This window comes from Pelophylax lessonae, assembly GCF_965119305.1.
Source record: "Pelophylax lessonae genome assembly, chromosome: 12".
Lineage (NCBI taxonomy): Eukaryota > Metazoa > Chordata > Amphibia > Anura > Ranidae > Pelophylax > Pelophylax lessonae.
Window position 1 is genome coordinate 128,765,022 of NC_138779.1, and position 17,851 is coordinate 128,782,872.

The 17,851-nt window shown below is 44.1% G+C and overlaps 1 protein-coding gene across 1 annotated transcript in view; it reads left to right on the plus strand.

Moving 5' to 3' along the window:
• Positions 1–4,652: 4,652 nt before the first annotated feature.
• FOXR1 (forkhead box R1) overlaps positions 4,653–17,851 on the plus strand; it is a gene marked incomplete at both ends in the record, with an annotated part of 32,335 nt that continues 19,136 nt past the window's right edge. Inside the window, 4 exons of the mRNA XM_082274688.1 lie at positions 4,653–4,773; positions 9,652–9,741; positions 13,319–13,521; positions 17,533–17,741. Coding sequence (XP_082130814.1) covers positions 4,653–4,773; positions 9,652–9,741; positions 13,319–13,521; positions 17,533–17,741 — 623 coding nt within the window. The remainder of the gene's footprint in view (positions 4,774–9,651; positions 9,742–13,318; positions 13,522–17,532; positions 17,742–17,851) is intronic.

Sequence of the window (17,851 nt, forward strand, 5' to 3'; positions counted from 1 at the left end):
GCACTGATTACTGTAGAAATGTCACTGGTAACCCCAAAAGTGTCAAAAATGTCAGTTAAGGGTCCGATCTGTCCACCCCAATGTCGCAGTACCGCAAAAAAAATCGCAGATCGCCGCCATTACGCGTTAAAAAAAAAAGCAACAAAAATGAGAAAAATCTTTCCCTTTGTTAGTAAACGCAATAACTTTTGTGCAAACCAATCAAAATACGCTTTTTGCGATTTTTTTTACCAAACATATGTAGCAGAAAACAAATTGGCCGAAAATGTTAAAAAATTTTGATTTTTACTTTTTTTTTTGGGGAATTTCATATAAAAAAATTTGAAAAATATTGTTATTTTTGCAAAATTTTAGCTCTTTTTTTGTTTATAGCGCGTGATCAAAAAATCGCACAGGTGATCAAATACCACCAAAAGAAAGCTCTGTTTGTGGGAAAAAAAGGACGTCAAATTCGTTTAGGTACAGCGTCGCACGACCGCGCAATTGTCCGTTAAAGTCACGCATGTGCCGAATCGCAAAATACCCCCTGGTCTTTTAGCAGCCAAATCCTCCGGGGCTTAAGTGGTTAACCACTTGCTTACTGGGCACTTTCACCCCCTTCCTGCCCAGGCCAGTTTTCAGCTTTCAAGGCTGTAGCGCTTTGAATGACAATTGGGTGATCATGCAACACTGTACCCAAATGAAATTTTTTATCATTTTTTCACACAAACAGAGCTTTTGATGGTATTTAATCACCACTGGGTTTTGTATTTTTTGCTAAACAAACAAAAAAAGTTTGAAAAAAAAACCCCCCAAAAAACATATTTCATAGTTTGTTATACAATTTTTCAAACAGGTAATTTTTCTCCTTTACTGATGTGCATTATTAGGCTGCAATGAGGGGCACTGATATACTGCACTGATGGGTACTGATGAGGTGGCACTGGTGGGCACTGATAGAGTTCCAGGTTTGCTGTTTTAGGTCTAAGCTGCCCTAGGGAATGGGCGCCAACCTCTCAGGAAACAGGGCCCCAATACTTAAAAAAAAAAACTCAGAGATGGGATCCTTTTTTTTTTTTTTTTTTGTTGTATTAGGACATCTAATCCTCACAGTGCTGGTTTACTATATAGGCAGAGTAGGCACTGGCCTATGGGCCCCAAGCCATTTAAGGGCCCCATGACAACGAATCAAAATAATATTGATTTGATCTTAAAAGAAAATTACAATTAAGCATACTTAAATTGTTTACCAAAGATAGAAAAAATGAATCAACTAAATGAAACAAAAACTTTTTATTATAAAAAGATGCTAATTTCCCTTAAAGAAGCTCAGCATTAGCAGCGCTGAAAAATAAATGATTAAAATAAAAAGTCCATTTAAGAAAAGTCCATAACATGAGCCAAGAAAGAGGAAGATGAATAGTCTCTAAATGGTGAAATCAACCACAGGTGCAGGAAGCTGAAACTGAATGTAAAGCTGTGACCTCACCTAGTGAATTCCTCTCCCCTTAAGAGTCGGTTCACACTATGGCGACACGACTCTGTACTACTTCGGGGCGACTTGTGAAGTCCCGTGCACTGCGACTTGCACGGACTTCATATTATGAATGTCTATGCAAGTCGCTCCGAGGTTGCCCCGAAGTAGTACAGGACCCTTTTTCTAAGTCGGAGCGACTTGTGTCGCACCTATTAGAACGGGTCCTGTAGCAGTCAATGGACCGCAAGGGAATCGAGAGTGAATCAAGTTTTAGAGTTGCACGCACCAGAAATCAAATTGTCACAAGCCCATCAACATGATAATGATATCAAGCCTGGATGAATCACCAATAAGGACACCTTCCTCACATATAGCCCTGGTACTCAGAGATGGCAGCTCGAACAGGATTACTCCAGATGGATGTATATTAGCCAATCAAAACGAGCCATAGAAGAAAGGGAAGGATCGCACATAGTGTAAAGCAGGCCATAGACGATTCGAATTTCGTTCGAAAATCGTAAATGGCAGTGTTATCGAACGATTTTCGTATCGTTAGTGTGGTATGTAAAACGTTCGATTTTCGTACGACAGCAAAAATTCACATATCCAACATGTTGGGTTTTTTTGCGAAAATCGGCCGAATTTCGTATCATTAATGGGGGAGTTGTATGATTTTGCCTAACAAAACACAGAACAGTAGGGAGTGTGTCCGGTAGAGATGTGGTTAAAAGGCACAAAAAATAGTGTTTTGTCGTACGATTTTCGGCTCACATTGATGGTACACTCGATGATGTGCACGAGTGCCGCTTTCGTTTATCGAACGATAAATCGTACGAAATTCGAATCGTCTATGGCCTGCTTAACTCTGTAAACTTTTATTGATCCCTTAAACAGAAAACCCCCCTTCATACAATGCACTCACATGGCATAAATAAAAGAATTGCATAACAAATGGTCATCAGCAAAACCTCCTGATCACCTGCCTCTCCCAATCGGCTTCACCGACCTGCAGCGTGTCCTCTTTCCTGGCTCATGTTATGGACTTTTCTTACATGGACTTTTTATTTTAATCGTTTATTTTTCAGCACTGCTAATGCTGAGTTTCTTTAGGGGAAATTAGCATCTTTTTATAATTGTGCGATTCTTTATATAGTGGCCGCTGTTATGTCTTTTATGACTGTTACACCATTGATTGATTCACTATAGCGCTGAGTGGAAGCATTCACTTTTGGTGTTTTTGCTCCCCTATTTCTTACAAAAACTTTTTATTAATAGAGAAAATACTATATTGGGCTCGGTTCCCACTGGGGCGACTCGTCACTTGACAAGTCGCACTCCATTCAGTGCAATGGAACCGTACCATAGAGATCATTGGGGACCTTCAAGTTCTTCATGATCCGGCTACATCTAGCCTAGCTGCCTACATTTGCTTTAATTAAACAAAGAAGTATACTACAAATGTTTTGCTTCCCAGATCAAGTTCTCCTGCGTTTAAATGTACATGCGTTTCATGTGTTTAGACTCAATCACAGTATCTAATCTGCCCCTGGAGATACAGAATTCATCTGAAATCGCACAATTTCAAAGCTGCATGTCAGTGCGACTTCAGGTGCAACTTTGAAGACATCTGTGCGGCTTCATGCACAGATGTCTATGCAAGTCACACCCGAATTTGCCAAAAGTAGAGCAGGAACAACTTTTTCAAATCAATGCCGCACCACAAAGTCGGTGTCACATGGATTTAAACATGGCCATAGCCAACAATAGGGTGCGACTTGTCATGCGTTTTGACCTGTCAAATGTGAACCAGGACTTAGGCCCCTTTCACACTATCTGTCCGTTGAACGGACTCCGTTTTTCTCAGCGGGGGATCGATCTGCCGATCCCCCGCTGAGCAGGAGAATGACAGCTGTTCTCCGCGCTGTGTGTGGAGACACAGCTGTCAGTTCCCTATACATCTCTATGGGGGAATTGGATGGGAACGGACCTCCTGTCCATTCTCATCCGATCCGATCCGCTGGATGGATGGAAAATAGGGTTTCCATCTGTTCAGATTTGACGGATCGGATGTCAGAGGACATGTCTCCGCTGACATCCGATGCCCCATAGGGATGCATGGGGGGACCGTTCAGATCCGTCAAAAAAACTGACAGGCGGATCTGAACGGTCAGCCTGTGTGAAAGGGGCCTAAGGCTGGCCATACATGTTCAACTTTTGTTGTACAATTTTCTGTTAGATCTACCACAAACCACATAATGTGAGGTCAAAGCTAAACAACACATTCACTTGTATCTAATTAGGCAGGCCTTCTTACTACATACTTGAAGGTAAATTTCAAGAAAATTGGACAGAATATTGTAAGAAAATTGTATCATGTATGGCCAGCCTAAGGCTGGCCATACACTATACAGTTTTCTTGTTCAACTTTCCTTTAGATTTACCAAAACCATGTAATATAGGGTCAAACCTAAACACTTTCAATTTGTATGCAGTCAGGCAGGCCCTTGCACTACATAGTTTAAGGTAAATCTAAAGGAAATTGAATAAGAAAATTGTATAGTGTATGGCCAGCCTAAGACATCTCAGGCTTTGTCATTTTGGCATTTTAGACCAGGTGAGTGTAATCAGGTGTGGATTAGTTTATACTTGCTGTAGTGTAAAGTGGCTCCTACACCTTTTTTTACCACCAGTAAGCCTTGTGTGTTTTAGCCATATTCATTATCGCGCAAGTGCTACCCGCATTTGGAGTGCCATTAAGAAATAAGCGCGTTGCACGTTTTTCACGCATTTGCAGGAGCTTGCAGAAACATGCGTTTCTGCTCATGTTTACAGAATGCTAAGGTGAAGTGAATGCAGCCTTAGGGGTCCACTGTAAATATGCCAAACATTTAAGGATTTTTATTACATCAAAAGTTTTGGGGAACTGTCACATTCCTTTTTATTGTTTTACTGTTATTTAAAAAGGAGAAATATTCATTATATTATCTTATATAGCAAAACCAAATGCTACGTAATTCCTGAATAACAGTTATCATTTTTAAAAAGAATTACAGTATATTCAGATTTCATGCCGACATCCAACTGACAGTTGAATTCAGACTGACCCTTTAAGTGTGAAGGGGAGGGATCTACATGTGACCATTAAAACACCTGGTCATCAAAGGCTGCTGACAATCTTTAGACTCCTCTCAGAATAATGATGCTACACTTAGCTAACAGAAGCAAGTATGAACATCTTCATTTATCAACTGCTTTAGAAGACTGGGACATGATGGAAGAACTGAATCAGTGCATTACTATAGATCAGTACTTTGCTGGTAAGCACGCTTTACTCCTAAAAATGTTTGAGCATCAATGGTCTGCATAACCTGAGATTAGGGTCCTAGTCATATGGGTGGAAATAGCAGGGATTTAGGAAGCATACTGAAGCTTGTTAGCATCTTTGTGATAGCATTCCTATTGAGACCTGTGCTTAAACTGAAGCATAAGATTCTATTTTTAAAAATGGTTTATATTATAACTAACCGCATGAGAGAGCTTTACACCCAATAACATTTGGGTTAGGGTTCTAACCATTTGCCTACTGGGCACTTCACCCACTTCCTGCCAAGGGCAATTTTTAGCTTTCAATGCTGTCGCACTTTGAACGACAATTGTGCTCATATAAAATGTTATTCTCTCCACCCCCCCCCCCCCTTTTAAATAGAGCTTTCTTATTATAGTATGTAATCCCCACTATGTTTTTATTTTTTGTTAAACCAAAAAATACCAAAAGACTTCAGGAGGGGGGGGGGGTTTCTTTATTTCTGTTATAAAATTTTGCAAATAGGTAACTTGCCATCTTCTTCACTGATGGGGGGCTGATTGACAGCACTAATGAGAACTGCTGAGGTTGCCCTGATAATCAGGATACTGATGATCAATGCCCTAATATATCCATGTAGATGTCTCCTTTCACACTTGACAGCCAGAGGAAAGGAATGCCGATAACCGGCAACAGTTTTTTTTACATTGTGATCAGTTGTAAAGACACAGCGATCACAGAGGGGGCGTGTCAATAGACCCCCCCTCCCAGAACTGGATGACTGCGCTGTTGCGGCCATTCGGCTATAGCGCGGTTGGCAAGTGGTTAAAAGCTAAGTCCACCTTTTGCAAAATATTAATAATTCATGTATATTTGCAGAAAGATTGAATGTTATTTATTTCTTTTTTGCAAATAAGCTTTCAAAACATTGTAACCATGATCAGTAGATTATGGGCTCTTTTATCCGCTGCGGGACTTTCACTTTTTTTCACAGAGCGGATGACACTTGTGTCATCCGCTCCGTAAGTCCGCATATCATCCCATCCGTTTGCGGATGATATGCGGACATAATGTATGTCTATGGGCATTGCGGATGTCAGCGGATGACACCGCTGACATCCGATTTTCCTTCCTTTCCGTTTTTTACACGGAGGAAAAATAGGGTTCTGTTCCGTTACAAAAAACGGAACAGAACTGAAAGGAAGAAAATCGGATGTCAGCGGATGGTATTCCGCTGACATCCGCAATGCCATTGACTTACATTATGTCCGCAAATCATCCACAAAAAAATAGGATAATTTGCGGACAAGCGGAGCGGGAGTGTGAAAGAGCCCTATGGGTGCAATGCCAAGCTCCTGCAGACCCTTCTCCAGCTCTGTTTCTACCGAGTTATGGACTTTTCAGATAAAGTGTTAATGAACTATGAGGTCAGTGATTTGTGTTCCATTGTGAGCTGCAAGTCCCCCTGCCATAGGACTTGTAGCTTATTCATTCAATGATCTCTGTGAATGAGTGCTGCGGGTATAGTCATGCCGCTTTTTCAAGTTTGACAGAGAAGAGTAAAGCCCCGTACACACGTACTGATCGTCGGCCGAACGATCGGCCGTCTTTTGTCCAGGGCTGTCGTGTCTGTTGAAAACTGCAAAAGACTGCACACGAATTTTGTCGGCCAACAACAGCCGACTGCAGAAGTGATGTCATGTGATGGTTAACTTTCCTTGTCTTTTTTTCTTCTCTGAGCATGCCCAGTCTTGCAAATCTGCTGTCTGTCGGCCGAAATCTGTACTGACTGGCGAACAATCGGCCGTTCTGGTGTTGGCCAACAAAAATTTTAATGCCTGCACGACAGATTCTGTTAGGCCGAAAATGCGCTGTCGGCTGTCGGAAGCATCATACTAACAAGCCTACAATCGGTCGTCGGACGAATATTTACGGCCGACAATCGGTACGTGTGTACGGGGCTTAAGGCCATGTTCTGTATGGCCTTAAAAATGGTGATAGCCTTTAAGGTTGTTTTTTTTTTTTTTCTCTTTCTATGGCTTTGGGATCAAGTTAGGGGGTGTGAGATTTTTTTTTTTTTTTTTTTTTTAGACAGATGAGGTTCTCTATGTAGTGTAGTCCTATCTGGGCTGTAGATAAAATTCTGTACCTCTGCTGTGTGTGCTCACTTCTAAATGTAGTAATAATGTGACTTCCTCTTACATGCTCTGCCTTGTAGCTCTGACAATCTGCGTTGCAGTCTTTGAGTTGTAATGTAGACCCCTTTCATTTGTACCTCGCTGCTGACTCCTGATCCGCTGTGTATTGTGTTATCAGCATGGGCTGGCCAGCGATTAGCAAACATTCAGGAGGCAATACGCTGCCTCCTGCACACCTGTTTGATTTTAGCATAAAATCCCTCTTTACCATGACACAATCGCATCCCTTAGATGTGGTTGCATCATATTTGCCGTGCATCCCCATTAACCTCAACAATTAACATTGAGTTCCTGAGTTTTCTTTTGGCGGGGTTCAACCACTGGTTCAGTGTGGTATAAAAGGAGCAGGGGGTTTGAGCTTGGAGGGGACCTAGGAAAAAACCTAACCTGCTGTTCTGCCAGAGTCTGATAATCCAGTGATGTGTGGAAGTCGGGTGTTCCCACTGCCCAGGAGGATTGCTGGGGCTTGAAGTCCCTCCTGAACACACCAACCATTAACTTTGCCAAGAATGGACTCTTGCCTGTGCAGGTATGCTGGGGCAGCCACAAGCCTGAGTTAGGGATTAGGAAAGTAAAGGAAATGTCAGCACTTTATTTTGGACTGTGTTTGTCATCGTGTTCATTATTTAACCTCCCTGGCGGTCTGATTATGTCAGGATTTCTGTGCTAAAAGCATGACCTTGTTTTGCATGGAAATCTGTTGTTCATCAGAATCGTTGCGGTCATCACTTTCCATACCTGATGACGCTGGTGTTTGATTGGCTGTTTGAGTGCAGGTGTTCGATGTGTGAGATGGAGACCCTAACCTAAGTGCCTAGCGTAGCCCAGAAGAACCCACCCGGGGGTAGGCCTCTCATTTGACCCTTGCTTGGCACCTAATGAGGAGGGAAACATGCAGCACATGACCCCCTACACCACATATCCTTTTTTTACCATGTTGCAGAGCACGGCTCTGCGGCTGCAACAGTGTGTATGGGGCTTTTTACAGATGACTGAGTCGAGTTAAATCCACTCCTGAACTACCAGAATTGATTGCACCGATATGCCAGTGTGAAAGGGCCCTCGCTGCAGTGGTTATTTAGGTTAGTGGATGGTAAGGTTGGAAACTGTACCCAAGGAAACTACTTGATCACCTACGAAAATGATCCATCTCTGTATTCTCCTCTGTACTAAGGTGAGCTGTGCTTGCCATGTTATATGCTACTAGGCATACAAAAGGATCAAAAATTTGTGGGGAATTTAACCACTTGCCTACAGGGCACTTTCACCCCCTTCCTGCCCAGGCCAATTTTCATCGCTCTCACGCTTTGAATGACAATTGTGCGGTCATGCTACACTGTACCCATATGAAATTTTTATCATTTTTTTCACACAAATAGAGCTTTCTTTTGGTGGTATTTAATCACCTCCGGGTTTTTTATTTCTTACAAAAAAAAAAAAAGACAACATTTTGAAGAAAAAAACTTTTTCTTATTTTCTGCGAGTAAATTTTGAAAATAAATACATTTTTCTCCTTCACTGATGAGGCGGCACCGATAGGCTGCACTGATGAGGTGGCACTGATGAGGAGGTACTAATATGCCGCACTGCTGGGCACAGAGGTGGCACTGACGGGTGGACACTGACGGGCAGCACCATCAGTGCCCACACTCAGTGCCTATAGTGCTGCTAGTCAGTGCCTATATGAGCAGGCACTGACTGGCAGCACTATGGGCACTGGGGGGCACTGATGGAGGATGGATTTACTGATGGATTTACCTCTTGTGTAATCAGGGCACTGGTGATCAGTGCCCTGATTACATTTTTCTGTGTCCCCTAACTGCTGATCGGCTTTGCTCTTCCTCACACGCAGTTTCTGTATGAGGAAGGAGAGCTGGCAATGAGAGATGATCTCATATGTTTACATTTGAGATCATCTCTCATTGGACGTTCCGATCAGGTGGTAAATGGCCGCTGTTATTGGCCATTCACCACGATCTGTGATTGGCTGTGTCCAAGGGACACGGCCGACACAGATTTTCCCCGATGCGCGATCGCGGGAGCGCGCGGGGAGCCTGTCACGGAGGCCGTTTAAGACTGCCTCCCGGAAATTAGAGCCCGCGCTGTAGCCGTATTTCGGCTATAGCGCGGGCGGGTAGAAATTAAAATATGTTTTAGCCAAGATCTGTGATTGTGTAGCTTTGCGTGCCCGTTCACATACGAGCGACGCTACTTCGCACCGCGACCTCGGAGGTCGCAGTGCGAGCAGCGCGCCGCGACCTCGGAGCGGCCGCCACGGACTTCATAACATTGAAGTCTATGGCGGTCGCCTCCTGGTCTCCCCAAAGAAGCTCCGGACCCTTTTTGTCGCTCCTATTAGAACGTCGCTCCTATTAGAACGGGTCCGCAGCTTCCCTATGGGAGGCGACCTGTGAGGCGACCAGGTCGCCTCACAGGTCGCCTCAGTGTGAACCGGGACTGATCAGCTGGACTGCATTACACATGACCAAATTTGAATACATGTGGCTGCTGGGAAAAGACCTGATTGTAAAATATATATTTTACAAACATCAGAAAATACCAGATTCCAAAGAGTATCCCTCATTATTTGGACATGCCTGATTAGAGACGATCGAAATTTGACATTGATTATAAAGAGTACGTTTTTTTTTTTTTCCTTGGAAATGATGGATTATAAAGTGTATATCTTATAGGTGCTGAAGAGAAGATGGAACGTTGCTCAGGAAATTGTCCACAAAGCCTGGGAGTGGCTTCCTGTAAGTCCAAAGAGGCAATACCACAGGGTGAGTAAATTTTTTATTGTTCCCAACAGTAAGGCCCCTTTCACACTTGCGCGACTTGTCATGCGATTTGTGACTGCAAAATGGCGTGACAGGTCGTTCTCCATTATTTCCAGTGAGTACCATTGATATCTGTGTTACTTGAAGTCGCACCGACTTCAAAGTAGTCCCTGCACTACTTTGGCATGATTTTGATGCATTTTGAGGTCCAAAGACATTCGCCCAGTCATACTAATGGTAAAATCGTGCGACTTTTAAGTCACACAAGTGTGAAAGGGGCCTTAACCTTCTTTAGGTTAGGCATACATCCAGGATTTATTTTGTTTGCAGTTAGGATGTCATTTACAACTTTTTTAAAGGTTGTGATCTGGGCTGAAACCAGATTGAACGTGATCAAAAATAAGTGCAGAGAGTTTAGTCATTCATGTAGTTTGGCTGCCCAAATGAGCGCAGAGTCAATAGAAAGGGAAAGGTTAATGAAATTTACTATAGTCAAAATGTGCCAAAAAAAAAATTATAATCTGAAAAACACCCAGTATCCATCAAATTACCTTTTTTTTTTTTTTTTTTATTTTAAAGCTTTTTGTCTGAGTATAGATTTGTTTATCCCCAGTATGTTTAAATTCACTTAATATGGACTGATTCACTACCTCTGCTGGAAGATTGTTCCAAGCATCAACAGCAAAAAACAAATTACTGTATTTTCTGGCGTATAAGACTACTTTTGAACCTCAAAAAAATCCCCCATAAATGGGGGGTCGTCTTATACGCCGAGTACAATATCTCCAAGGTAACCTAAGTATAAGTATTACCGGTAGATGAAAATTAGGGGGGTCGTCTTATACGCCGGAAAATACGGTACTTTTATGGAATATAAATTACTCTTGGTCCTGGTTACTTCCTCTATTAGGGTGACAATGTTAACCACTTCTGGACCGGGCCTTTTTCCTGACACTTGTAGTTTACAAGTTAAAATCAGGTTTTTTTTATTTATTTTTTGCTAGAAAATTACTTGGAACCCCCAAACAGTTTTTATGTATGCATCACCCTACAGGTAGGTGCTAGGTATATGTATAGTGGGCTTTGTCTGCTTAACAGCAGGGCCATGATTTCTTTTAGTAGGGTGTCATGGTTTTCAGGTGTGTCTGCTGAAGGGGGGAGTCTCCCCACTGGCTCTGAGAGGCTTCTCATAGGGCAGTGGAGGAAACCCAATCAGGGATACATTCAGGCTTGTAACTACCCCAGAAGGGAGATTCTGCCACAAAGGATTCTGGGAGTGGTCATAAGTTTGATGGAGAGCATGACTCATTGTCTTTGGCGGGAAGCAGAGTCCCAGGAGGGAGAGGACGGCTGTCTCTCCTCCTGTCCGGGGAAGCAGATGTCTTGGGTGCTGCCTGAGAATCCAGAGAGTACTGAGTTGAGCTGACGGGATCCGGTGTGCCGAGAACCAGCGGAGAGAGAGAGGGGTCCAGTCCCAGAAAAGCCTACACAGGTCGTGAGTACTGCGGATTGCCCCTGGGGGTCTGCCTAGAGTCAGTAGGGACCACTCCGGAGAAGGTTCTAGGGAACCTAGGTTGAGGACCCTGAAGCAGTAAAGGGGGCACCTGCAGTTTGGGCCCTGAAAAGTTAATGCACAGTGTGAGTGCATCAGTTGAGAGTTGCAGCCATACAGGAATACACAGCAAGCTACCTCAAGCCAGGGCAAGGCAGGAGGGAGTAGTCAGTGACTTTAGCAGCGCAAGCAGTGTCAGATGTTCAAGGTTCTACAGTCCTGGATCTGCTAGACTTAAGTCCGGGTTCCAGCACAGCTTTCAGAGATGCAGTGTGTTCAAAGAGTTAGTAAGCGTTGGCTGGTGTCAAGATAGCGCTAACGGGCATTTTTGCTACAAAAGTCCCAGAATTGTACATGGTCAAGCCAAAGGAGTATCCCACTCATTCCCTTCTCCCATCCCCTATAACTTCAATAAAACAACCAAACTAAGATGCCGGAGTTGTCAATGTGTCAGTTCTCACACCCAGGGCCGCAGCTCACATGGGCTGGAGAGGTAACCAATATCAATGGCAGACCCACCTCAGGCCACAGGCCTGGAAACCTTGAGATATATATATATATTCTTTTTGCAGAGACTCTAGAGAATAAAATGGAGATCGTTGCAACTACTATTCCTTTACATTGGCTTTTGGAATTTACAAATGTAGCAATTTAGAAAATGGATAAAAGGTTTAGTCCTGGGAAACACTTTTTTTATAGATCTGTAGTGCATTTTATGTACAACTATATAGAGAAGACCAAATTGAGGGACAAATGAGAGAGGAAAGGGGGACAGAGGGACTTTGTTCCAAATCAGGGACAGTTGGGAGCTATGAGGGTGATCCCATGGCGAATCCGCTGCCGGGACCACCCGTCGTTTAAAAGTCCGGGGCTATCAATCTATCTGCTGCCATAACCCCGATATTTAACGTCAAAAGTACCAAAGTAAAACTGCTGCGGGCGGTCCGTAAGTGGTTAAACGCCTTTCAGTTAAATCACTGAAGGCAATATGACTACAAGACTGACTACACATTGAGGAGAAAGTTTATCAATGTTGTCACAGTTGATAACCCTCCTCCTCAATTCGACTTGACACAGGACCCACCCAGCTTCATGCTCAGACATCCTGATTGACTACAAAATGTTGCCTCCTCACTATGAAGAGGAGCAATTGAGGTGTCCAGCATTAGTGGGAAGTGACAAACTATACACACTCTTATTCTACTTCTAGCCCCAGTACTCTAAAGAGATCTACGGAGCAAAGAACAGGAATTCCATGTTCAGCACAAGGTTAGTTGGGGCAAAAAATTGTTGCCATGCATATACAGGGAGGAGCAGTGCTGTATCCTGGCCTAGGGCGGCACTTTGCAGGGGGGCAGCAAAAAAAAAAAAAAAAAAAAAATTTCATTATTTGTATAATGACTATGGACTTCCTATTTATTATACAAATAAGTGAAATAATCATGTAACTACAATCAGTGGCAGCAAACACAAGTCCAAATATCCTAAAAGAGTAATCTTACTAATCCCATGACATAAGGCTGTACTAATGGGCACTGATGGCCACTGATGGGGCTGCACTGGTGACCACTGATTAGGCCACACTGATATGCTGCACTGATGGGCAGTAAAGAGACAGCACTGATAAGGCTGCACCGATGAGGCTGAACTTATGGGAACTGATGAAGCTATGCTGATAGGCACTGACAGACTGTGGTTATGGTCTGTGGTTTACAGATGACAGGGTGGGTCATAAACAGGAAAGGGTGTGACCTTTACAGAAAGGGGTGGGTCATATTTAAATTAGGGGGTGCAGAAGTTTAGTCAGGCCTAGGGCAGCACAAAACCTAAATACACCACTGGGGAGGAGCGGAGCTTGTAAGGTATTTCAAAGGAAAAAAGGACATTTTGTTAAATAAGATGGGAAGAATAGGATCCAGTAAAAAGGTGGTAAGGTAGGAATCAATTTAGGACAAAACACAGCCTCGTTCAGTATTGACCATTCTCCTTTTTCTTCCTCTTCTTCCTTTTTTTTTTTTTCCCTTTTAGAACTTTCTTTTAAGCCCACGCTGTGGCTTGTTGTGGATCCCAACCTAGTGATTCCATGCCCTGATTTATCAACTTTGACTTCTAAGTCTTCTGTCTCAAATTCCTTCAAGCCCCCCACACCAGAGAAGCCACCAAAGTTTGCTCCAGACTGTTTGAATACGGAAGATTCTAAAGGGGAACCTGTGACATCAGTCAGCGAACTGGTAAAGGGTGAAACTTTCTGTATAGCGAGAGAGGGAATACTGTTCATCTCAATGAAGGTGCTCAATATGAAACCAAACTCAACTTTAATACACCTTTTGTTGAATATAAAGTTGTATAGATTGAAACCTGTGATATCTTAACCCCTTTGGTAGACCAGGTGTTGGGAAAGTGATATTTTAACCTATAAAACGTTTTCAATTTTACCAACAGCTAGGTATTGTGTTGTACTTGTTCAAAAAAACTAATATTTGTGTATTTTAAAGAGGCAGACATTAAAGGGTCATTCAAAAACAAAAAACAAACAATAAACGTGCCATACTTACCTGCTCTATGCGATGGTTTTGCACAGAGCAGCCTTGATCTTTTTCTTTTCAGGTACCCTGCTGGCGCTTCTGGTTAAGCCAGTGGCAACCCAATTTCTCGGGGGGCACTGGTGCATGCTCACTCCTGAGCCCCACTCTATGCATTTATAAGACACACAGAGATGTGGCTCAGCCCCACCCCCCCACTCTCCTTATTGGCTCACTGGCTGTGATTGACAGTAGCAGGAGCGAATGGTTCCCGCTACTGAAGAATGAGAGACCCAGGAGAAGCTTTTTAAACTTCATGATCCTTTAAAACCACTTTAAATATTTGATCCTGGAAAATATGAATTTTGAATTGAAATAAACGAGCAAATATCGTGTAACATAGAAAACTGCAGCTGCCACAGTTTTATTTCCAAGGGCTTTGCTTTCAGAAAAATATATAATTGTTTGGGGATTTAAAGTAATCTTATAGCAGAAAAATGCAAATTTTAACTTTTGCGCAAAAATAAATAAAAATCCAGAGTCCAACTTTTGAGTTGCTTATGAAGCAAATAGAACTTTTCAAAGTATAAAACTTTGTTAGTAATTGGCATGGAAATAATGTGCATTAGCAAGTTTTAACGCCAGAATGGAACAAAATATTAGCCTTGGCAAAGAAAACCATTCCACTTCTTTATACACTATATTGCGAAAAGTATTGGGATGCCTGCCTTTACATGCACATGAACTTTAATGGCATCCCAGCCGTCCATAGGGTTCAATATTGAGTTGGCCCACCCTTTGCAGCTATAACAGCTTCAGCTCTTCTTAGAAGGCTGTCCACAATGTTTAGAAGTGTGTCTATGGGAATGTTTGACCATTCTTCCAGAAGCGCATTTATGAGGTCAGGCATTGATATTGAAGTAAATTCCTGGCTCCCCGTCTCCACTCAAATTAATCCTAAAGGTGTTCTACCGGGTTGAGGTCTGGACTCTGTGCAGGCTGGCCAGTCAAATTCTTTCACCCCAAACTCGCTCATCAATGTCTATATGGACCTTGCTTTGTGCACTGGTACAAATCATTTAGTGGAGGGGGGATTATGGTGTGGGGTTGTTTTTCAGGTGTTGGGCTTGGCCCCTTAGTTCCAGTGAAGGGAACGCATTGCCCATCCAATGCCACCTCGCCAGTGTCCATCCAATGCAGCCTGGTGAGGTGAGAGCCAATGGATTACACAGTGGGGATCTCTCGCTTAGCCAGCGTGGTCGCTGTCATATGAAGTCCCACCTCCTGGACTGGCTCCTATAATGGACAGCACACTGGTGACGGCATAGGAGCCAGTCCAGGAGATGGAAATTCATATGATAGCGGCCACGCTGGCTAAGCGGGAGATCCCCGCTCTATGTAATCCATCAGCTCTCCTCTCTCTGCATTGCAGGCGGTATTGGATGAACACTGGTGAGGTGGCATTGGATGGACACTGATCAGGTTGTATTGGATAAGCACTGATCAGGCTGCATTCAGGGGAGGGCTGGCAGCCTTAGGCCTGGGTGGGCAAGTCCAGTCAAGTGGCCCAATAAACCACCGAATTGGCTCATCCATGCCCACCTGGTTTTCTAACAGATATATATTGATGTTATGAAGCAAGACAAATATGATACAATGTTTTAACATAATTTTAATGTTAAAGCAACAAAGGAGGTTTAACAAAAAATAATGCATCCGTGCAGCCTCACCAGTGCCCATCCATGCAGCCTGATTACTACCATCAATGCAGCCTCACCAGTGCCCATCCAATGCAGCCTGCAAAGCGGAGCAAGGAGAGCTGCTCGATTACACAGAGCGGTGATCTCCTGCTTAGCTAGCGTGGCCGCTGTCGTACGAAGCCCCACCTCCTGGACTGGCTCCTATGATAGACGTCACCAGTGTGATGTCTATCATAGGAGCCAGTCCAGGAGGCGGGACTTCATATGACAACGGCCGCTGGGAAAGAGGGAGATCCCCCCCCCCCCCCTCCGAGGCTGCCCAGCAGGACTCATGGTAAATTTAGCCATGCCCCCCCCCCCCCTCTACAGTTGGCAGCCGTGCCCCCGACCCGACTTTCTTCACAAAAAAATTTTTAGCGGGAGGCGGCCGCTGGCCGTTTTGAATATGTTAGGGCAGTCTGGGGGGAAATTTCCACCCCGCCCCTGGCTGCACTGGATGGGCTCTGGTTAGGGGGCATTGAGCATTATTTTTGTTTAAACCTCCTTTGTTGCTGTTCACAATAATTTATGTTACCACGTTGTATCATATGTGTCTTGCTTCCAGGGGCGTACCTAGAGCATTTGGCACCTGGGGCGGATCCGTGTCACGTGTAGCGCCTCCACGCACTGCAGCCCGGAACCCAAAAGGATCCTCCTCCCCCTGCTTCCCCCCCCCCCCCCGGCGACCAGGCCCCTCCTCCTCTGCAAAAATGGCATGACTGCCCCCCCATTGAACCCTTTACATTACACAGTTCCCCCCCCCCCCCAATGAAACCCTTTACATTACACAGCCCCCCATAGAACCCTTTACATTATACAGCCCCCCAATAGAAACCCTTTACAATACAAAGCCCCCGCCAATAGAATCCCTTTACAATACAACCCCCCCCCAATAGAACCCCTTTACAACACCAAGCCCCCCCAATAGAAACCCCTTGCAATGCAGACCCTACCAATAGAACCTCTTTACAATGCAGATCCCCCGCTAATAGAACTCCTTTAAAATGAACCCCTTTACAATACAAACGCCCCCAATAGAACCCCCTTGTAATGCATGCGCCCCTCCCCCTCCTACCTTAGAGCAGAGGAGGATGAAGTTTTTAAAGCAGAGAATGGGAGAGAGACTTAACGTCACTCACGAGCCCTGAATACACAGCTGTAAGTGGGAACTGCCGAAGTTAACTGCTAGTTAATGAGCAGGTGATTGGTTGGTTGATAGGCGGTCCTAGCAACCAATCGCCTTCTCATTAACCAGCACAGTTAAGTCCGGCAGCGCCCGCTGTGTATTCAGGGCTCGTGAGTGACGGTGAGTCTCTCTCCCATTCTCTGCTTTAAACAGTTCATCCTCCTCCGCGCTCCTGTGTCAGCAAGCGGCGGAGGTAGTCCTGCGGCCGGCCCTGGGTGTCACCCTGGGGCTCCCTGACACCCTCCTAATGTGTGGAACCCGGGGCGGACCCCCCCCCCCCCCCCCCTGTTGGTACGCCACTGCTTGCTTCATAACATCAATATCTGTTTATAAAACTAGGTGGGCATGGATGATGAGCGTTTTCGGTGGTTTAATGCAGTGGTCCTCAACTCCGGTCCTCGGGGCCCACCAACAGGCCAGATTTTAAGTATTACATTGGGGAGATGCAGACTAGAATACTGCAATCACTGAGCAGCAAATTAGATCACTTGTGATGTAATTTAGTTATCTTGCAAACCTGGCCTGTTAGTGGGCCCCGAGGACCGGAGTTGAGGACCACTGGTTTAATGGGCCACTTGACTGGACTTGCTCCCCCAGGCCTAAGGCTGCCAGCCCTCTCCTGTACATTGGCAAACCACCCTGCAAAAGAATGCTATTGCAGTACCAAAATTGGTAGCCCCAATGCTAGGAGAAACTTGGAAAGAAGGCATATAAAATTGCAATCAGAGTGAAATTTGATTTTTAACTGAATAATATATTTGTGCACCGCTTTGAAATGTTTTCTCCCTACTACAGAATGCTGACGATGACTCCCCCTATACACCCATATCGTCTCCACTCCATGTCTCAAGGTGTCATGGCAGGAAGGTCCGTGTACGGAGAAGTCTATCTCCATATGAAAAGTGGCCCCGGCCTCCAATCAATTATTGCAACTTAATATCCCTGGCACTAAGGAACAGTGAGGATGGAAGTCTAAATGTGCAACAGATTTACAGCTTTGTTAGGTGAGCTGATAATAGGACGTGTTGTGTTTTTTTTTTTTTTTTTTTTTTTGTTTTGTTTTTTCTCCCTCTTGTTACTGAAGCTCTGTTTCCAGTTAGGATACCAATATGGT